Source organism: Gobio gobio, assembly GCF_949357685.1.
Source record: "Gobio gobio genome assembly, chromosome: 9".
Lineage (NCBI taxonomy): Eukaryota > Metazoa > Chordata > Actinopteri > Cypriniformes > Gobionidae > Gobio > Gobio gobio.
The window spans coordinates 45036493-45059648 of record NC_137115.1 but is presented as its reverse complement, the minus strand read 5'-3'; the positions used below and the strand labels follow the sequence as shown (position 1 = coordinate 45059648).

Genomic DNA, 23156 nt, shown 5'->3' with positions numbered 1-23156 from the left:
AACGTCCATGCATTCGGCAGCCCAAATGAATACCTGTATGTCATTTAAAGTTAATCAAACAACTACAGGTGTTAAATAAATGTATACATATTAAATAAACCTACTGTATCTGTATATTTTTTTAAGAAATGTATTATTGTTTTTTTAATTTTGCTTCTTTGTTCTTTTATTTAGCCTATATTCAATTTCTCATATTAGCCATATTTCCCACCTGCACATATCAGCATATATACATATACACATACCATACAATGTAGTCTTGATTTGGGTGGTCACTCTGCGTTTAAAGTTTGAAAGGGTTTTAAATCTTCTAAATCAAGTAAAATGACTCAAAATAAAGTCATTTAAGCATGCCAAATTCAACTTTAATCATATAAAATGTAATTTCCAAGCAGCAAAATTGTGGCCAGTGAAGATGCTGAGTGGCTAGTAACTTTGGAAAACCACTAGCCACAGTGTCTGGTGAGCAAAAAAGTTAATGTCAAGCCCTGTTTGTATGTACAGTGAAAAGCATCTTCTTCTTGAAGCACTTTTTAATTTATTTCCTCAGCATATTAGGTCATATTGTTTATTGTTATGGCCAATAATAAAAGAGTTTTTGAATTGAAATATATTTAAAATACTTTCACTGCAAAAATTATGTATGCGATTAATTTAGATTAATTAATCACAGAGTATGTAATTAATTAGATACATTTTTAATCGATTGATGGCCCTAGTACTTGCACTTCTAAAAGTTTCTTAAATCTTTCCCCGCCATTGATTTAATTTTCTGTCATTTGTGACAACGCTTCTCCGTCATTAGTGCTATTTGGACGGTAATTGTTTCTCGTGGGGTCGTAAGGTATTTTCATAATTTACAGGGGCTATTCTGTGATTTGTATTGCCGTCCGAATCCAGAATGTCAGTGTTTTTCTCCCACCACCCACGTAAAAATCCCTGTCCGAAATACCTTCTGTTTTTGGACAAACACCAAGGTCGTGTGGTAATTTAATTGCCATCCGAATCCACATCTCTGAGTTTTCAAGAATATATAATTTCAAAATTCACGGCTTATATCCTTTTTGACCACTGCAGAGCACCGTGCGGTTGCACTTGTCGAAATTAATAGTTTCTTCGATGCATCGCGATGCAGACGAGTGTATCGGTTCAGTAATAGACCATAACCGATTCTAATGTACTGATTTTTTTCTGACGTTATTTGTCACGTACGTGCGTTGTCGCGGTTGCATACAATGGCAGAGGGAGGCGAGTGTGAGTAATTAAAATGCTCCAACTACTTTAAAAGCAGACATCTGGGCACATTTCGGCTTTTATGAACAATCTGCTAAGCACGACCTGGAGAACACAAACGCTGTGTGTAAATCAATGCTATCTGATTTATCAAAATATTTAATTTACACTTGGGCACATAAATGTATCTCCGCAAAACGGATATAAATCCGATCTACATTTCCCACACTATATGCAGATTTATTGGACTTCACGCCACCGAAAACAGATTTGAGCTGCATTTTATTGATCATCATTGAGCCGCGCACTCTCCTATTGCGGTCCGCAAAGAAGCAGTAACAAACAAAAGGATTGCTTATGCATGTGTAAGCTAACGTGACCATCAAACATTAAACAGCATAAAGATGTTTTGATCATTGTTCTGAATCCGATCAGGACAGTCTTTGACAAAAACGTGATTTTCTTAGCCTTTGTTCAAAATGTTGCTTTTTTTTTTTACTGAAATTTACCCACATTCAAGTGTTAGTAAGACAAAGAATGCATGAAGCTAGAATAAAATGGCTATTCTTTCTTTTTCTATATTGCATGTTCAGATATTCATACTACAAAATATTCTGGGGGCCATGATTTTTTATGAAAATGATCAAATGGCTTATTGAACTTATTTTTAAAAAAATGCTGGCGGGGAAAGAGTTAAAGCCTATTCACACCAAGGACAATAACTATAACGCTAAAGATATAGTCCTAAAAATCGTTCTAAATGTAGAAGAATATTTTTACACCTCAACCAACAATAATGGCACAGAGAAACAATATTATTTAGAATTACTTTCAGAACAAAAACATTGACAGCCAATCAGAATCCATCTGCTTTAAAGAGCGCCAGCATTTAAAGCGGTAGAGGACAGAACTGTAGCCCGCGCTAGAATAATGAGTTATATTATAGTTATCTTTGTAGTAATATGGTTATCTTTATAGTTCTTTATAGTTAGTTATTTGTGTGAAGAGGCCTGTTAGAAGGCTTTCAGGCTCCAAGTAGTGTAATTCGAGATCATGACCTGCTGTGGTCTGTTTTCCATGTGTTTGCATCCAGTCAGCAATAGGTGGCGAGATGACCTCCACAGTCAAGCTACCAGTGAAGGTAAAGATTGTCCCCACCCCTCCACGTAGCAAGAGGATTCTGTGGGATCAGTACCACAACTTGCGCTACCCGCCTGGCTACTTCCCCCGAGACAACCTGCGCATGAAGAATGATCCGCTTGACTGGTGAGCCGCAACCACCAAAAATAATCCCCATTCAATCAGTTGTTTGACATTTGTCAGACCTTGCGTTGTGGAAAAGAATCTGTAGAGGGTCTCCATTTTTTCTACTTACGGTGTAGATTACATAGTTTTTCTCTTGTTTTGCAGGAATGGTGATCATATTCACACTAACTTTAGAGACATGTATCAGCACCTTCGCAGCAATGGCTACTTTGTTGAGGTCTTGGGTGCACCAATCACATGCTTCGATGCCAGTCAGTATGGTAGGTGTCCATTCAGTATAAAGGATTCTGTCCTGAAGTGAATTGGTTTTGTGGAATAAGTAGTGATGGCTGTGACCGCTGATTTAAGCAGGTTTTATTCCGTCTGTGTGTGTTTGTAGGGACCTTGCTGATGGTGGACAGCGAGGAAGAGTATTTTCCAGAGGAGATCTCCAAGTTGAGGAGAGACATAGATAATGGCCTGTCTCTCATCGTCTTCAGTGACTGGTACAACACATCAGTCATGAGAAAAGTCAAGTTCTATGATGAGAATACCAGGTACTGAGTACAACAAGGCTCTTTAAAATATATTCATCAGTCCACTGTATTGCATGGATCTCTGGGTAAAATGTTCAGTGGGGTCCAATAATCAATGCTTCTGATACTTTGCATTATTTGTACTTAATAAATGAATAAAATATGAAATTCATTAATATTTTTATTATAGAATAAATTATTTCATTCATAATTACACACAATGAAAATAGTTCAGAGGGTCATTGTGGGAAATTATAAAAAATGAAATGCAATAATGTATTTCTAGGTCAAAGGAGATGCTGCTTTTTTTAATATTGTGACTGTTTTTCTTATTGCTTTAATCCTGAAACCTAATTTGGAATTTATGAAAAGTCTCTAGGTATAAATAAAAATATCTCATGTTTCAGTGTTCTCAAACTGCATATGGCAAAAAAATAGCTCATGTCAACACTGCCTTGCTAATTACTTGATTAATTGTGATTTCACCTGACTTTTATATTTCAGCAATGCTTTTTGTCTAATTTTCTAATTACTTTGTTTTCCTGTCCTAATTTAAATTAAAGTGTGCTTCCCATTAGGGTATTTGAGTGCCCTAATTCATAACTAATGTCATTTGGGGGGGGCTTGAAAGTGTGTGGTTTCTATTATTGTATCTGGCAAATAATTTTTAAATTGGGCTCTTAGTAAAGTGTCCAATTCAGGGCAAACATGTTTTTATCAAATAAAGGCAACTTTTGAAATGTGCATTACACATTCATTTGCAGGCAATGGTGGATGCCGGACACAGGGGGCGCTAACGTGCCAGCGTTGAATGACCTGATCTCAGTGTGGGGTATGGCCTTTAGTGACGGTCTGTATGAGGGAGACTTCACAATGGCAGATCATGACAGTAAGACGCTGCAACATTGCATAGATTCCTGTTAAATACACCGTGTTTGCCTAAATTTGATTTGAATAATATATACTGTCTTGTTGCTTTTCAGTGTATTATGCCTCGGGGTGCAGCATCGCTCGCTTTCCTGAGGATGGGATTGTCATTGCTCAGACCTTAAAGGATCAAGGTACACAGATCACCTGCTGTGGTCATACATTTCACATCACTGCTGTATCCATGGAGACAAGCTAAATGCTTGCTCGTTTTCTTAATCCTCTTGTTATTGTTGTTCGACATTCTCAATTTTCTAGGTCTAGAAGTCTTGAAACAAGAGACAGCAGTGGTGGAAAATGTGCCTGTGCTTGGAATGTATCAAACACCCTCTGAGGGGGGAGGTCGCATAGCACTCTATGGAGACTCCAACTGCATTGATGACAGTCACAGACAGAAAGGTAATGGACCTTTGTTGGACCTTTATACATATACATATATACAGACAGACAGACAGATCAGGCATAACATTATGAAGCGAATAACACTGGTCATCTCTTCAGCACGACACCTGTTAGTGGGTGGGATATATTAGGCAGCAAGTAAACATTTTGTCCTCAAAGTTGATGTGTTAGAAGCAGGACAAATGAGCAAGCGTAAGGATTTGAGCGAGTTTGACAAGGGCCAATTTGTGATGGCTAGACAGCTGGGTCAGATCATCTACAAATCTGCAGCTCTTGTGGGGTGTTCCTGGTTCCTGGTCCAAACAGACGAGCTACTGTATCTCAAATTGCTCAAGAAGTTAATGCTGGTTCTGATATAAAGATGTCAGAATACACAGTGCATCGCAGTTTGTTGCGAATGGGGCTGCATAGTCAGTGTGGCCATGCGGACCCCTGTCCACCGCCGAAAAAGTTGGCACGTGAGCATCAGAATTGGACCACGGAGCAATGGAAGAAGGTGGCCCTATTTGGTCACAATGTTATGCTTGATCGGTGTGTGTGTGTGTGTGTGTGTGTGTATATATCTATCTCCAAGTTTGTCAGGCGTAGTTCCTAACTATCAATGTTCAGTTCAGACTTTGTAATCGGTAATTTAATTTGCACGTGTTTGGGTTCTCTTTTCCCTATTTAGACTGTTTTTGGATGCTGGACGCTCTGCTGCAGTACACTTCATATAGCATGACTCCGCCCAGCCTCTCACACTCTAAAAACAGAGTGGTTCCCCCTACAGGCACAGACAGGCCATTACCACAGAGATTGGAAGGTGATATATTTTTTTTAAAGTAATTTGTTACTTTTATTTCTTTATTTTTTTTATTCATTATATATTCTTTTTTATACATTTTTACTGCATTGTTTTTAATTAAGTTATTTATTTATATTTGTTTATGTATTTTTAAATTAATTTGGTTTATACATTTTTATGTATACATTATTATGTATTCTATTTTTTTATTTTTGTATGTTATATATGTATATTTTTTTTTTTTAGTTAATTCATCATGCATCATTTCATTGTTTTTATTTCATTCAGTTAATTAGTCATTTTTCTCTCTCATTTAAAATGTTTTCATTTTAATTTATTTATAAATAATTTCTATAATTTATATGTATTTATTTTTTGGTAATTATTTAATTCGTTATTTTTTATTGGTCATTTTTTTTTCATTTATTTAAATTCATATTTCTATTTATTTTTAATTTTTCTGAATGTATTTTTACTTATTAATTTGTGTATCCTTTTTTAATGTAATTTAAAGTCATTTTTCAATTTTTTTTATAATTTTTTGTAATTTTGGATCATATATCTTTATTTGTATATGCAAATAAATGTATGCATTCAATATTATTATTTATAAATCATAATTGTTTTATTTGTACATATTTTATTTTAATTTATTTAAATTTAGTTTTGTTTTTATTTTTATCAATTAAATCTATTATAATTATCATCATTATTATTATTATTTTGGCAGGTAATCACCTCTACCGTTACTCCAAAGTGCTGGAGGCTCATCTGGGTGACCCCAAGCCTCGTCCTCTACCTGCATGCCCTCATCTATCTTGGGCTAAACCCCAGCCACTTAATGAGACTGCTCCTAGGTCAGTACACATGAGACTGCTGCCATTCTCGGCTTCTGCACTCTCCCAGCAAAACAGATCTATATTTGGATGTTGTCTTTTAATATCCACATCTGACTAGGTTTGTTGACATTGATTTTTTTTTCTCAGCAATCTGTGGAAGCACCAGAAGCTACTGTCAGTGGACATGGACAAGGTTGTTTTGCCTAATGTAAGGCCATATCGGCCTCAAGTTCGACCCCTGTCTCCTGGAGAAAGTGGAGCCTGGGACATCCCCGGAGGTGAGGAAGGAATACTTGCTGTGTGTTTAGGAAATAATCAACCAGATATCACCTGCAAAATGGTCTGTAACATTCAGACAATGCATTGCAGTAATCCATGCCTGTGTGTTTCCCCAGGAATAATGCCTGGGCGCTATAACCAAGAGGTGGGCCAGACCATCCCGATGTTTGCGTTTCTTGGTGCCATGGTCGTGCTTTCCTTCTTTGTGGTGCAGTTGACCAAGGCCAAGAGCAAACCCAAGCGCAGGAAGCCCAGAGTGAAACGGCCCCTTTACCTTCAACAACAACAACAGCAACAACAAACCCCTCACTCAGGCAAAAACCCCACCGTATGATCGGCCACATCTGGACAAACTAACAGGGAACAGTCTTCCCTGCGGTGTGTGTGTGATGCCGTAACCCCGTGATAATGAGATTGTTGGACTCTGAAAGGCTGTGTCTATACATTCTTGAGATGAACCAGCCACCTGCACCCAGATAAGGGCCTTGTTTGGACATCAGCGTTCCCTCTCCTGTCTTTGTTCAACACATGCCTTTCAATTCAGTGACCAAATGGAGGAATGTTTCCCTTTTTAATTTATTGATGATGATTAATTGACTATTGACCCTTGCTTTGTATGTCAAATTGAACCTCCAAAACCAGCCATTCAGTTTTTTTTTTATCAACATATTGGACTCTTTTCCACATGTCCTCATTTTTTTATTCTGTCCGACTGTGTTTTTTTATAAAACGGTTGTGTGCTTACATCTTTTGTAAATAGCCATCATGATTTCACTGTTGTTGGTGTGGAATTATCAATGTTTTAAATATATCTTATCCGATATAAAGCAAGCAAACCTTCCTCTGTCTTTGTAATAAATCTTAGCTGGCAGTCATATAAGGGTTAGAATGGAAAAGAACAGTGGGGTGATTCAGGTAAACTGTCAGAAGTATATGTGCCTATGGAACGGTTCTGTTTACTCTTGCTACTTTCGATGATGGATGAACCTATTTGTTCTTTGTTTGCATAAGATACATGTGCATAAGATGGATGAAGCTGTCACGGTTTGATTGTGTGGCCTGCTAGTTTGCCTTGATGTTGTTCTACTCAGAAGTAAAACATCACTTCAGGACATTCTTTTGGAGGAGAGCCATATTTAACCTAGTCCATCTTTTTGTAGTGAACTTCATTATACCAAACACAAGCATTATATGTTACAAAACCTGTAATTAGATGTACATTATATATTTTAAATACATTTCAAAATGTAATGAATTCCTGTGATGTCGAAGCTGAAGCTTCATTACTCCAGTCTTCAGTGTCACATGATCCTTCAGAAATTATTATATTATGCTGATTTGCTGCTCAAGAAACATTCCTTCTTGTTAGCATTATTAAGATTTGATTTTAAATAATACTTTAATTTATCAAGGACACTAAATCAGAAGTGACAGTAAAGACATTTATAATATTAAAAAAATAATTTTTATTTCAATCTATTTATTTTCAATTTATCAAAGGCTCCTGAAAAAAATGCCATGTCATCCGCAGAAATGTTCTCAACATTGATAATGAGAGCCATTGTTAATAAGCTAGCACCAATAATAGAGTACAACATTAGCATATTAGAATGATTTCTGAAGGATCATGTGACACTGAAGATAACATTTAATACATTTAATAACATAATCAAATAGAAATTAGTTATTTTAAATTCTAATAATATTTAATACTATTGCAAGAAATATAACAAATCAAATCTCAAAGTATTCTTCAGACTATCCCACACAAGAAATCATGACCTCCCTGTATTTGAATGCAGGTGTAAATGGACAAAAGAAACGCTCTTCTTCTCATTCGAAATCAAATCAGCACTATGTGCTAAGCAGTCTTATATTTGCCTGCGCTTGTGCTTCGAGCCAGTGTGAAATCGACTAATTCCATTAGAAGTGATAGGGTCTGGGAAGTCTCTAAATCTCGGTCCTGATCCATTTTTAATGGGAAGAATAGCCTGTGAAAATGTCACCAGTCCCTTTCAGGCGACGAAGCGTGATAGAGGTTAATGGCATGAAGAACATGGGAACTAACCCTGACCAGTTATCTGTGCCTAAATGGATTTCCCAAATCTTGTCATAACGGAGGTCACAAGTTCTATTTGTCCACCGTATCTAGAAAATTCCCAACCAGCTTTGGGCTCTAGGAGAATGACAGTGATCCTGTAGCACCAGTGCCAAACTCCCACCCTTGGAACACATGCTGTTAAATGTGGGATATCCTGCACAGTGCACATGACACAAATTACTTTCACAATACTTATTGTGCCAACATTTGCATTTTGATCTGAAAAGAAAAGATTATGCAATAAAAATAACAAACAAAAAACATACCTAAAAATGTTATATAAAAGCAATCAATCTATTAATAAAGAAAAAACATTTTTTAATTAATTTTGATTTTACACTAGACAAAAAGGTAGATTTAAGTCATTTAATTGTCCGTGAATAAAACTCAGACTGTACAGCAATTCTGGCTTCTTTTCTCAGAATTGTGAGATATAAATCAACAATTACAAGTTATAAAGTCCAATTCCAAGGGAAAAAAAGACTGACGAGTTTATATCACGCAATTCCAACTTTATAGTTTGCAATTGTGACTTTATATCACACAATTCTGACTTTATAACTCGCAATTGTGACTTTATAACTCGCAATTGAGACTTTATATCACGCTATTCCGACTTTATAACTCGCAATTGCGACTTTATATAACGCAATTCCGACTTTATAACTTGCAATTGCGACTTTATATCACACAATTCTGACTTTATAACTCGCAATTGCGACTTTATATCACGCAATTCCAACTTTATAACTCGCAGTTGCGATTTTATATCACGCTATTCCGACTTTATATTTTGCAATTGCGACTTTATATCATGCAATTCCGACTATAACTCGCAATGGCGACTTTATATTACGCAATTCCGACTTTATATCACACATTGTGACTTAAAAACTCGCAATTGTGACTTTATATCATGCAATTCCGATTTTATAACTTGCAATTGCGACTATATCCAGCAATTCCGACTTTATAACTCCCAATTGAGACTTAATATCACGCAATTCCGACTATAACTCGCAATGGCGACTTCATATTACGCAATTCCGACTTTATTTCATGCAATTCTGACTCTATAATTCGCAATTACGACTTTATATCACACAATTCCGACTTTATTTCATGCAGTTCTGACTTTATAACTTGCAATTGCGACTTCATATCATGCAATTTTGATTTTATAACTCACCGCTGCGACTTTATATTACGCATTGTGACTTTAAATCACGCAATTCTGACTTTATAACTCGCAATTGCGACTTTGTATAACGCAATTCCGACTTTATAACTTGCAATTGCAACTTTATATCACACAATTCTGACTTTATAACTCGCAATTGCGACTTTATATGACGCAATTCCAACTTTATAACTCGCAGTTGCGATTTTATATCACGCTATTCCGACTTTATATTTTGCAAATTGCGACTTTATATCATGCAATTCCGACTATAACTCGCAATGGCGACTTCATATTACGCAATTCCGACTTTATATCACACATTGTGACTTTAAAACTCGCAATTGTGACTTTATATCATGCAATTCCGATTTTATAACTTGCAATTGCGACTATATCCAGCAATTCCGACTTTATAACTCCCTATTGAGACTTAATATCACGCAATTCCGACTATAACTCGCAATGGCGACTTCATAATACGCAATTCCGACTTCATATCATGCAATTTTGATTTTATAACTCACCGCTGCGACTTTATATTACGCATTGTGACTTTAAATCACGCAATTCTGACTTTATAACTCGCAATTGCGACTTTGTATAACGCAATTCCGACTTTATAACTTGCAATTGCAACTTTATATCACACAATTCTGACTTTATAACTCGCAATTGCGACTTTATATCACGCAATTCCAACTTTATAACTCGCAGTTGCGATTTTATATCACGCTATTCCGACTTTATATTCTACAATTGCGACTTTATATCATGCAATTCCGACTATAACTCGCAATGGCGACTTCATATTACGCAATTCCGACTTTATATCACACATTGTGACTTTAAAACTCGCAATTGTGACTTTATATCATGCAATTCCGATTTTATAACTTGCAATTGTGACTATATCCAGCAATTCCGACTTTATAACTCCCAATTGAGACTTAATATCACGCAATTCCGACTATAACTCGCAATGGCGACTTCATATTACGCAATTCCGACTTTATTTCATGCAATTCTGACTCTATAATTCGCAATTATGACTTTATCTCACGCATTGTGACTTTATATCACACAATTCCGACTTTATTTCATGCAGTTCTGACTTTATAACTTGCAATTGCGACTTCATATCATGCAATTTTGATTTTATAACTCACCGCTGTAACTTTATATTACGCATTGTGACTTTAAATCACGCAATTCAGACTTTATAACTCGCAATTGCGAATTTATATCATGCAATTGCAAGAAAAAAAAGTCAGAATTTTGAAATAAAAAGTGGCAATTACCTTCCATACCATTGTTTGTACCTATCACTCATCATTTTATACAGTTTATGAGTTTTTTTGTCTCCTGAAATCTCCTGGAAAGATATGTTTTCAGTGTTTCGTCAGTAGAACAATCCAAAAACATTAACAGTGGGCTACAACCCCCAATCCTTCATCACAGCCGTGAAAAGATGGCGCTGCTGTGATTAAGAAAGAAAGAAAGGAATAATAATTAACTACTTGGTGGAAGAATTGTTTAGTCCGATAATTTTGAAAATATAATGTATATCACCGCTCGATCTTGACGACCATATTGTGTTCGTTTTTCTACAATTAGTGTAAGAGTGAAAGCGGGTCCAGCGTTTGATTGGTCTGACAGCAAACCCCACCTCTCATTTACCTGACCTAATGTTTGAACTCTTAGAGAGTGATTGAACCAGGGCCAAAATATGGAGGAGCTGGCTAAAGAGAGCATCAGCTTATTAACAAAGCCCTCGCTGGACACGAACGGCCCGAAGTTGGGCTCTTTGGGAGCGGTATTCATCATGCTGAAGTCCGCGCTGGGTGCAGGGCTTCTCATCTTTCCCTGGGCGTTTGCCAAAGCTGGAGGAATTCACTCTGCTGTCGCTGTGGAAATGGCAAGTAACTCTGTGTGATTGCTTGAACAATGACTTTGAATATTTTATGACTCAGTTAACCTGTTTTCTTCACTGTGGCTTCTACCTCATCGATCATGTGCACACTAACAGAATTATCTTGTCAATGCATCCACTGGTCATTTGTTCAGTATACACGTTGTTGTTAACTCCATAATGCCTGGATGAAATGCACGTATTGTCTGTGCATGATATATTTCTGTCTTGCATAGATTTCTCTTGTGTTCCTGATCAGTGGACTGGTCATCCTGGGCTATTCATCTTCAATCAGTGGACAAAACACATATCAGGCTGTGGTCAGAGATGTGTGCGGTCCTGCCATAGGCAAACTCTGTGAGATCTGCTACGTCTTCAACCTTTTCATCATATCTGTTGCTTTTCTAGTCATAGTGGCTGACCAGCTTCAGAAATGTAAGCAACATGTTGATGGGACTTTGGTCTTCTTTTTTTTTTGCCTGTGTTACTAATATAGTGTCATTATCCATTAGATCTTCATGTTGATCCATCTCAATTCATTTCTCCCAGTATGTCTCTCTATGTATGAGTTAATCACAGGCTTGCCAGAATCAGAGATGCCGTACCACTGGTACACAGACCAGAGATTTGCCCTGTTTCTCCTGTGTCTCTTCTTCATTTTCCCTCTCTCTGTCCCGAAGGAGATCAGCATACAGAAGTATACTAGGTGAGGAAACTATATTCTGTCAGTTTCTTGCTGATTTCATTGACTGTGTTTTTCAAGACAGTGAAATTATTGTCCACACAATTATTATTATTATTTTTTTTTTAAGTTTTATTTCAGTTACTTGCCAGGGCAACATTTCTAATTTTAAGTACTAAAATAACTAAAACTGAAATTTAAATAAATTACAGCTAAATAGAAATATTAAAAAATGTAAAAACTAATAATAAAAATGACAACGCACATAACCAAATAAAACTTAAACTAAAATTAAACTGGTAATTGAAAATATATAATAATAAAAGCTAATCCTAAATATTAATTAATAATATAATAGTATATAAATAATAAAAAAATTACACTAGTTCAGAAAACAACATCGCAATGACCAAAGCAGGTTTAGTCAGGAAGGTGAAAATGCCAGTGCAATAATGGTAAATCCTATAGTAAATTGTCTAGTTATGCTTTGCAAGTGCTCACTGCACAGTGATATCCAGTTGTGTATATCCGTTGTGTGCAACACTTCACAAATATGTTCGTATTATTTATTAACAAATTTATTTTGGAAAGGGCATGGAAATGGATTGGTCAAAACTGGGAACCCTGTTTAGATTGGAAGAGTTTGCAAATAAGTGAATAAAAAGACTGATTGTGCTTGCATGAATTTTATAAAGCGTTGTTATTGCTTCTGTTTTTCATTAGGACATTTATGGTCAATTGCAGCAGTGACATGCAGTGCACAGCATTTTGAATAGCTTTAAAATGACTCATTGGGAATCGAAAATCGATTTCAATTCTGGAATCGGATACTTAAGGTCAGGAACCAGATACTTGTTATAAGATTAAAATTTAGTTTCATTTTAATATGTAGGGTTGCCACCTTCAGTGTGGCAAAACAAGGGACACCAAAAACAAAAACAAAAAAACAATTGCATCAAGGACACAAATAAAGAATGTCATGAACTGATTATTTCAACAATGACAACTTGACAGCTCAATAATAACCCATAAGAAAACAAGAGATTAAGTATGTGAACATGCAACAGAACACGTTTTATATTATTTTACATTTGATTATTTTATTTATTTCTAAAGAACTCTTTAGTAGCCTATTTATAAGTATTTGATGCACTATAAAGGGATAATTCAACCTAAAATGAAAATTCTGTCATCATTTACTCCCCCTCATGTTGTTCCAAACCTGTATGAGTTTCTTTGTTCTGCTGAACACAAAAGAAGATATTTTGAAGAAAGTTTGTACCCAGGCTGCTTCGGGGGCACCGTTGACTTCCATAGTAGGAATGCATCTACCTATGTGTTCAACATAAAGAAATGTATACAGGTTTGGAACAACTTGAGGGTGAGTAAATGATGACAGAATATTCATTTTTGGGTGAACTGTCCCTTTAAGCGGTCATTCTGAACCAGAAATCACTTTTTTGACAATTCAGATTTAAAAAAAAAAATTACTTGAACCTGCAGTCCTTAACTTTTTGCGCTCTAGCAGTTAATAAACAGAACTTGCGGAAGAACATTGCAGCCGGAACTACTTCTCTCTGTTAATGTCTATGGCGAGTCACGCAGGGACTGTGCTCCTCCTCCGCAGCGGTTCCTACCAGTCTGAAATAGTCCCAATATAAACACTTATTATAAGTGTACCATAATGATTCAGGGTAAGACAAAAACACGGTTTGGAAAATGGATTCATGTTGTACATTCTCATTATATAATTTTTGTAAATCTTGAACACAAAAAGTAACGGACAGCAGCTTTAAATTATGACTATATTATGATGTAATTATTTGTCCCATTTTTATCACATTTTTTTTTTAAATGTCATGAACTTTGTATGACAGTATTATGTATGATTAATATAGCCTAGCTAAATGATAAATTAATAATATCATTAATTCGGCTATAATCTAGACTCTGACTAATAAGCAAAGTTTTTTCCTCACACATCATCAAGATAAATTGTTTAATGTCAACATGTCATTGATATTTATTTTTGCTCAGTGTTCTAGGAACTTTTGCTGCCACGTATCTCACTGTAGCCATCGCTGTGAAATACCACACGAGGCCCGTCCATGAGATCAATCTGTCACCTCTTTACAGCAGTGGGTGAGTGTGGAGTGACCAATCTTTCAAATTTAGTGGCAAACTATATATAGGATCCCTGCATCATCATCATCATCATCATCATCATCATCATCTTTTCCCCCTGCAGTGCATGGACAAAACTCATTGTCATGCTGAGCTCTGAGAATATAATTGTTTCATTTAGCCAGTGTTAGGGGTAACAAATTACAAGTAATGCGAGTTACATGACCAGATTACTCAAGTAACTAGTAAAGTAGCGCATTACTTTTAAATTTACAACAGCATATTACAAGAAGTTTCTTCTTCAAATAAGTAATGCACCTCTCTATGTTGAGAGAAATAATGAGTGAGAGTCAGAGGCGTTGTGAGCGCTGTGCAGGGCTTGACATTAAAGGGTTAGTTCACCCAAAAATGAAAATTCTGTCATTAATTACTCACCCTCATGTCGTTGGACACCCGTAAGACCTCCGTTCATATTCGGAACACAAATGAAGATATTTTAGTTGAAAGCTGATGCTGAGAAAGGCTTCACACAGGCCTCCATTGGCATTCAGTACATTGACACTTCCAAGATCCATGAAAGGCACTTAAAACGTCGTTACAAAGTCTATCTCACCACAGTGGCTCTACAATAATCATACGATGCGACGACAATAGTTTTTGTGCGCAAAAAAAAATCAAAATAACACCTTTATCCAACTTGTTCTTGTCTTCCGTGTGCGCCTCCACGACGCATGCGCGAGAATATGACGTAGCGCCGGTGTTCGGGAATCGATGAAATACACACTTAAGCCCCATTTTGAGCACTACGCCGAGACCTAAAGCACGATCAATGTAGAATCCAACAGCTTAGACACGCGCGTCTTCCTCTGCTCGTAAACAAATCGCTTCTGGGTCATATGTCCGAACGCCGGATCTGCGTCATATTCTCGCGCATGCGTCGTGGAGGCGCACACGGAAGTCGAGAACAAGTTGGATAAAGGTGTTATTTTGATTTTTTTTTGCGCACAAAAACTATTGTCGTCGCATTGTATGATTATTGTAGAGCCACTGTGGTGAGATAGACTTTGTAACGACGTTTTAAGTGCCTTTCATGGATCTTGGAAGTGTCAATGTACTGAATGCCAATGGAGGCCTGTGTGAAGCCTTTCTCAGCCATCAGCTTTCAACTAAAATATCTTCATTTGTGTTCCGAATATGAACGGAGGTCTTACGGGTGTCCAATGACATGAGGGTGAGTAATTAATGACAGAATTTTCATTTTTGGGTGAACTAACCCTTTAACACCCGCCAACCAGCCAATGCGGGTGTATTTCAGCAGTGGCGTGTAACACAGTCACTCCCACTAGCCACTTGGGAGGGTTGAATTTTATTTATAATATATACATTTTTCAATTGTAGTCTTTTAAAAAGGCATGTGAAATAACAAACTAAGTGCAATGTAGTGTTGTCAAAAATATTTTTTCTGATGCATATCGATACAGAAATATCTGAAACGCTTCCGCTACTCATTTTCCACAGAATAGATACACGATACCAGCTGCGCCCTCGCTCTCCCATCTCTCCGACAGCGCATTGACACACAAACCCGCCTCCCCTAACTCACTCGTTTAATTTGCTCCGGATCAATAGTGTTGCTCACAGGGCTTGAATTTTGCCGTGCAATTGCGCATATTGCACATAATTTTACTCATTCCTGCAGATTTTGTGCTCACCCCCAAAGTGCGTGAACATAAAGTAAAATACTCACAAAATAATGTCAAAATGCCGGTCTTGGCGAGTATTCACGTAAACACAGTCAGTTCTGTTTTAAGTGAATGTAAAAACAGAGAGAGAAAATGAGAAAGAAAACACATGTGTAACAGTTTAATGGATCCGTGTGTCAGGTCTTAAAGTGACAGCAGCCTAATATACCTGCTGCCAAATTATGAGATGATATTAAAAATATCTATATGGCAGTTTTTGTCCATGGTATCAATGTCAAAACTGTGGCCAGTTAATTCTGAGTGGCAAGACGGTGAGCAAAAACATTCATTTCAAGCCATGGGTGCTGTGAACATGATTCATAATGTGAACATGCATTTACTCATCTCACTGGTACAAAAACAGATTTGGTATTCCTCAAAATGAACAAAAAATTGTGAAATGCAAACTCAGAATATTACGAAAGCCTGCAAATATGTTCAATTACACGGATATAGCCCAGGGGTGTCCAAAGTCGGTCCTGGAGGGCCGCTGTCCTGCAGAGTTTAGCTCCAACTTGCCTCAACATACCTGTCTGGAAGTCTCTAGTATGCCTAATAATACCTTGATTAGCTGGTTTAGGTGTGTTTAATATTTAATCTCACTTTATTAGCTCTCTTCCCCATTAGCGTCAAAAAGTTGCCATCCACCACTAGTGTTTTGATAATTTTCACAAAATGTTCATGGCCCCCAGAATATTTTGTTGTATGAAAATCTGAATGTAATATATCAAAAGAAAGAACAGAGCCTCTGCTTTTAAACGACAACAAAAAAGTTTTATTATAACTTCATGCATTCTTTTTTTTCTTAACACATGAATGTGGGTAAGTTTCATAACAAAAGCAACATTTTGAACATTTTGCTCAAAGACTACAACATGCAATGCTTCTATCACTTGTTTCTGCTCTTTTTTCCCCTGTGTTTTGATCCGGAGATTCTGTACTCTTTCAGAAGTTGCATAATAGCGCCCCCCACTGTATAACAGTGAAAACACAGAAAGAAGGGAAAATTCCATCAATGGTGGGGAAAGAGTTAGTGGCTGACCTTCGATGATACAGTTCAACCATATGCCTACTAATTAGCAAAAATGTGTTTAGATAAACATCACACTTGTGTTTCGTTTGTTTGTTTTTATTGAAGAGTGTTGAACTTTCTTCTCCTGTGTCCTATTCTTCTGTTCCATAAAAAGTAACGAAGGAACACAATTAGATCGCAATAACGTAATATTGTAAAGCATTACTTTTAAAATAATCTTTCCCCAACACTGCATTTAGCTAAAAAAAAAAAGGTTTTAGAAATGTAATATGTAAAATAACATTATTGTTATTATTATTTAGAGTAAGCTCATGGGCTTCGATGTTCAGCGTCATCCCGACTATATGCTTTGGCTTTCAGGTGAGTTTTCTTGCTTTTATCCAACATACTACCATTTGACTCATGAAACATAATAAATAATTTCACTGAATATCATCACTCTAGTCCACAAATGAGGGGTAGCAAAGTTGTTTTTGCTCTCCCTTTAATATTTAAGGTCAGGTCAGATGCAAAGCATGAAAAATTGTGCATCTTTGAGGTGAGTTTTATTTGTCAACTCTGGGGGATTGTCAGAAATGTAATAAAAGTCCACCGGCATGGCAGAAGAGCGCAGAATTACTCCGTGTCCGCTGCCCGAGGCTGATTGATTACATGGCGGGAATGGTGAGAGGAGGGAAATGGAGATATGAAAAGAGCTGTGCAGCAGGGGAATCGGTGAGAAATGAGCTAGTGCAGAAAGTTAGTTATTACAGGAAAAGGTTTTTTTTGGTGTAGACAAAGTGTGCTGGAGATCTTATGCTTGCACTCAATTGTGCTTGTGATGATACGGTGTCTGTTTTAGTGCCATGAGGCCTGCATTGCTGTCTACAGTAGTATGGAGAACAGGACGATGTCCCACTGGGTCTTCATCTCTGTGGTGTCCATGGTGATCTGCCTCCTCATCTACTCTCTCACTGGTCAGTGATTACAGCTCATTTACTAAAACTCTATGCTCTTCATATGGAATCATGCTTCACTTACATAGTGAATGTTTTTCCCATCAGTGGTGGTGAAGGCTGATTTTCATTCCAGATTTACAAAATAATTAGCATTAAAGCTGCAACTGCAAGCATGCTAAGTCTTTAACTTTTTTTTGGTTAAAAATGATCCAAAATTGATACACAACAAGCCTGTGTTCAAATCTATCTCCTTATCTTAGCCCGATTCACAATGGTAAGCTTGTAATAATGTGTTATAATTCGAGTGGTACTAGTGGATTTCCGAGGGAAATTCAAGCATGTCTTTGCGTCATTACGCCATGTCTGTATACATGAAGAAGGAGTCCGGCTAGTAGGCTATATCACATGTGAGGATGCTGCAGGTGGTGGGTCATTTATAGCCTTTTCTCACAGCAGTTTTAATTCAGAAAGGTCCAAACGACAATCATCAGTGACAACTGGAGATTCAACCGTAGTCAAAAGCAAAAGAATAGACTACAGAAATTGAAATCTACAGGTAACGCTAATACACACTAAATACACATAGCCACGCAATGTAGCCTGACAAGCCAGACCCACATCAAGATGTTGGGTCTGGGAACACATCATTGGCAGGGCTCAATCCGAGGGGCGGGATAAACGGTTGTCCTTCAAATTCCCTCTGCACGCAATAGGATAGCGCTACAACCAACCACAGCAGTGAAGAAGGTGAAGCAGAGCTAGTTGATAGATTAAACTTTCGCCGTATCCGGTCGGCAAAACTCCGAACACATCTTCCTTTCTTAAGAACGACTTCAGTGCCGTTCTTTGTTCTTTTCTCAAAGAAAAGCTTAACTCCAAGTCTTCCAGAGTCGCGGCCAAAGCCGATTCGAAAGACCGCTGTTCGCCAGCTTCTTTGTTTACAAGTAGCACTCGGAACCGCGTCAACTCTGCCGTCATTGTGTTAAGCCCGCCCACCGACTCTATACACGATGTGATTGGCCTGACCAGAGTTTGTTTTTTCCAGCTCGCAAGCCAACGGAGAGTTGCTTGACTACCCTGGCTGCAAATTAGATTTGCTGCCGCTAGGGTGCTTCTAGATTTCTAGGCTACACGCAATGCTGATGTTGTTGACAATTTGCGAACAAAGTATAACATTAATAATAATTTGCAAGGTTTGATTTTATATGAGCGAAGCGATCGTTAGGTTCACGATTTGGTAGCACGATTTATTGTAATGCCCCTTTTCTCAGTTCAGAACAAAAGTGGCAGACATGCTACTTGTTCAGATGACATTTTGCATGGAAAATTCTTATTTTGGTCATACTTTTAAGACATAGAACCTGTGATTCCGAAGTACAGTATCCACACCGGTGCGTTGACTGTTATTACTTTTATTCAGTAAGGATATTCAATATTGATAATACTAAATGTTTTTGTAAATGCACCTAATCAGCAGAAGAGAATGATTTCTGAAGGATCATGTGACACTGAAGACTGGAGTAATGATGCTGAAAATCACAGGAATAAATTACATTTGAATAAGGTTTAACTTCATTGTAAATCAAACAAATACAGACTTGATGCGCAGAAGAGACTTTCTAAAGGTTCAAGGATGGATTGATTGAACTGTATTGGATTGTTTTTACTGTATTGATGCCAGATCACTTTTTTTAATCAAGTAATGGTTTATTAGGCATTTAGTTGTTTAACAGGACTATTTTGTAGGAGTCTTTGGGTACCTGACGTTTGGGAAGAACGTTGCTCCTGATATTCTGATGTCGTACAGTGGGGGTGATGTGACCATGATCATTGCCAGGCTGCTGTTTGGAATCTCAATAATCACCATCTACCCCATCATTGTCTTGCTTGGAAGGTATGCAATAATCTGTTATATATGCTTTATTAGGAGAAGAGTTACATATAGTACTATAGATGAATTGACCTGTCTTTGTGTGCAGATCTGTGATCCAGGATCCACTGCTGCGGCAGCGACACAAACACACAGCGGTGACCGAGTCTTACGAGAGCCGTACCCGTGTTGCCTTGACCACAGCCTGGGTCAGTGTCGCTCTTCTCATAGCAGTGTTCGTTCCAGACATCAGCAAAGTGATCAGTGTTGTCGGGGGAGTCAGTGCTTTCTTCATCTTTGTATTTCCAGGTAATTGTACTTGATGCATGGCTGTGTGTTTTATAATTCATTAACTGAAAAATGATTATTGACATTTATAAAGATTTTTTTTATTATATTATTTTCTGATCTACAAAAAAAAATCCTCATTTGAACCATTTAAATGAGTTTCACCATGATTCTCACAACACTTTGTGTGATCATATAAATATAATGTGAATCTTTTAATGTTTTTCATGTTAACATGATGTGTATTCATATTTTTTTCTATTCACATGCTAAACATTTTTTTTTTTATAGGACTTTGCCTAATATTTGTGGTGCAGTCAGAGTCAGTTTCTCCTACAATGAGGTGAGAGAAGTGTAGTTCTTTAGGATCCTGTATGGGATGTTTAATGGAATTCACATTTATTCTATTACTTGTCCTATAACCTTGTTTTTATGCCTTGTTTTAGGTATCTTTTGGTCGCATGGGGAATGATCACACTTTTCTGTGGTACCTATATCTTTGGACAGAGCACTTCAATTGCGATTATGCAACTCCTAAGTGAAATTTAATTTTTTTTGTCCGTTACTATTCAACACAAGGACTTTTAACTGTATGGTCTTACAGAATTTGACTTATACTTCAAGTGTGGAGTAATCCCTTGAAATGGAGATTGGTGCACAAATATTGTAATAATAATCCAACTCGAAATGAAATACCTCAGACAAATGAACAGTAATGTAAATCTGAATTATTAGTTTTTTTTTTTAAATGTTCTGCAATTTTAATGCCCACTGTCATGTTAGCATAGATGTGAGTGTGAGTTAAATTATACTTAAAATATAGACCTTATGCGCCAGAAAAACAAGCGCGCAGCCTTCTTTAGCATTTGTCTTTGAACTTCCGTTTTTGTGGTAGCTCTGTATAGGCCTATTTCTGTTATCGCTGTCGAAGAGTAATGGTAGCGTTAACGAAAGTTATCATGAGCATTGTAATGTTTGAAGCAGATTTCATAAATGTCGTTAGACCAGGAAGAATTTAAAACGAGCGGTTCATTCATAGATCTTCATCTTACCCTCATGTTGTGGAAATACAAAATGGAAGACAGAACACAACGAGCCGAGCGCAGCGCTGAAAAGGGGCGGGGCTACATACGGTCTTATAGTATATGAAATTAAAAAAAGAGCTGGAGCTATGTGTATATATTTGGACTGTCCTTTAGATTTCATTGGAACCACGTTGGCATACAGAAGTAAATTAATAAATGTGACAATGTAAGATTGTTTCATTTCAACACAATGATTATTGAAAATGAACGAAGCTGAAAAATGCAACGACAGATCCTTTTTCAGAACTTTATTGAATAGCAGCACTCTACATAATCTAGAATTTTAACAAATTTAAGACGAATATAATACTTTGCATCCCTGCAATAAATCTCTACACTCACTTATAAGAGAGAAAGCCAGTATACGGAAACATACATGGGTATAAGAAGTAGTATTTCATCAAACAATGCCATTAAAAGTGACTGCTCATATAGTAAGTTTTATTCATTTAATATATAGTTTTGTTTTCTTTTTGTTCCGTTACTGGAATAATATAAAAGAAAATAAGAAATGCACAAAATCCATTTAAAGTAGCATAGCTAAATTCTACGGCAAATCATTTACTGGACATTCATTTGTAACATGCACTCACTGTGAGGGATAAACAAACCAAACAGAAGGCAGGATTGGTGGGAAAGGAACGCTGCAGTTTGGGCCGTGTTGGTTTTCGTCAGGTACTGAGTTGTTTACATTTTGAGCCTACCAGAAATTCACACAAATACAACAGTCTTAGATTTACTCAACAAATGTGAGATGTGAAAGTATGACCAACTTTGTAAATTTTGGCTTGTCCTGAGAAATGAAATGATTTGACGCCAAATGTTTAATTGTACAGAAGCAATAAAACTGATGGAATATTAAGTCAGTGCCGCTCTCGAACTCTATGCACTTTTCCTTTTCAACATAGAAATTTCAAGATAATTCTGTTATTACTCAGGATATTCTCTACTCTCTATCAGCAAATCTCATTTACATAAGCATTTCATCTATAGTTCAGGTACATTGTGCTTTTTTTTTTTTTTGCCAGATGTTTATTTGGTGTGTTGTAAATGTAGGCCCTTTGACTGGCAGTATGTCATGCTCACGGTTTGACAAAAGTACCAGTCTCTCTACATCAGGGGTTTTCAATCCTGGTCCTGGGGACCCACAACTCATTTTTTATGTCTCTCTTATCTGACGCAATCAGTTGGAGCTCTATCCCTAACGAGCCCATGAGCCGAATTAGGTGTGTTAATTAAGAGTTAAGAGTTGTGGGTCCCTAGGACCAGGTTAGAAAACCACTGCTCTACATGGCTCATGAAGATACAGTTCAAAGTATTTATAACACCAACCTATAACTAGTATCAAATGACCTTTACAGAAATGCTATTGTCCATGGACAGCTGTAGAAATACTTTGCTGCACAGTTTTTGTCTTCTCAGAAGTTGTACCATAGGGAACTGTTTGCAAAGCAGCGGATGCATGTTTGAATTGGGATGAAATATTAATCAGCCTCGTTTAGTTAGAAGAGACTATTTATGCAAGTTGATATTTCAAATGCAAATGCGAATCAAGCAGGTGAAGTTCCCAAATGCTTCGGGGAGTTTTAATGTCGTCTCTGTACGTTGCGATGGAGGTGAAGAGGGAATCGTTACGGTGTCCGGCATTCTCTGCAGCCGACACTACTTTTGGCTCAATATCAAATGGATACTGTGTAAACAAGTAATTATAAAAGAGAAGGAGACAGAGTGGAGGAGAGCGCTGAGAGAAAGGGGGGTAGTTAAGATAGCAGGGACTGTGACAGGGATCAAGAGGGGGAAGAGGAGGAGAAGAGAAGGGTTTCAGGCATAAGGCGGGACGTTCCACCCGCAGACTGGCTCGCTTCTCAGTCTCTGTTCAGGCTGCACCAGGCGGCTAAAAAGAGAGAGAGAGAGATAAGAGTCAAGTGTCATTACCAAAGAGATAAACAACAGTAA

The 23156-nt window shown here is 37.2% G+C and overlaps 3 protein-coding genes across 4 annotated transcripts in view; 2 read left to right on the top strand and 1 right to left on the bottom strand.

Moving 5' to 3' along the window:
• Nucleotides 1-7498, top strand: part of mbtps1 (membrane-bound transcription factor peptidase, site 1) — a 29478-nt gene extending 21980 nt beyond the window's left edge. The window contains exons 14-23 of the mRNA XM_079825065.1: nucleotides 2327-2499; nucleotides 2644-2759; nucleotides 2879-3035; nucleotides 3779-3903; nucleotides 3998-4075; nucleotides 4200-4340; nucleotides 5014-5145; nucleotides 5858-5984; nucleotides 6114-6244; nucleotides 6362-7498. Coding sequence (XP_079681191.1) covers nucleotides 2327-2499; nucleotides 2644-2759; nucleotides 2879-3035; nucleotides 3779-3903; nucleotides 3998-4075; nucleotides 4200-4340; nucleotides 5014-5145; nucleotides 5858-5984; nucleotides 6114-6244; nucleotides 6362-6579 — 1398 coding nt within the window. The 3' untranslated portion in view covers nucleotides 6580-7498. The remainder of the gene's footprint in view (nucleotides 1-2326; nucleotides 2500-2643; nucleotides 2760-2878; nucleotides 3036-3778; nucleotides 3904-3997; nucleotides 4076-4199; nucleotides 4341-5013; nucleotides 5146-5857; nucleotides 5985-6113; nucleotides 6245-6361) is intronic.
• A 3730-nt stretch (nucleotides 7499-11228) lies between these two features.
• Nucleotides 11229-22065, top strand: slc38a8a (solute carrier family 38 member 8a). The gene is made up of 10 exons (XM_079825062.1): nucleotides 11229-11444; nucleotides 11675-11873; nucleotides 11988-12144; nucleotides 14158-14262; nucleotides 17322-17379; nucleotides 17861-17975; nucleotides 19704-19851; nucleotides 19937-20136; nucleotides 20407-20458; nucleotides 20562-22065. Exons 1-10 carry the CDS (start codon nucleotides 11256-11258, stop codon nucleotides 20662-20664), a joined length of 1326 nt encoding a protein of 441 aa, XP_079681188.1. The 5' UTR covers nucleotides 11229-11255; the 3' UTR covers nucleotides 20665-22065.
• necab2 (N-terminal EF-hand calcium binding protein 2) overlaps nucleotides 21442-23156 on the bottom strand; it is a gene marked incomplete at its 5' end in the record, with an annotated part of 130975 nt that continues 129260 nt past the window's right edge. For both annotated transcript variants that reach the window (XM_079825063.1, XM_079825064.1), the window contains one exon: nucleotides 21442-23094. In XM_079825063.1, the coding sequence (XP_079681189.1) occupies nucleotides 23066-23094 (29 nt within the window). In that variant the 3' untranslated portion in view covers nucleotides 21442-23065. The remainder of the gene's footprint in view (nucleotides 23095-23156) is intronic.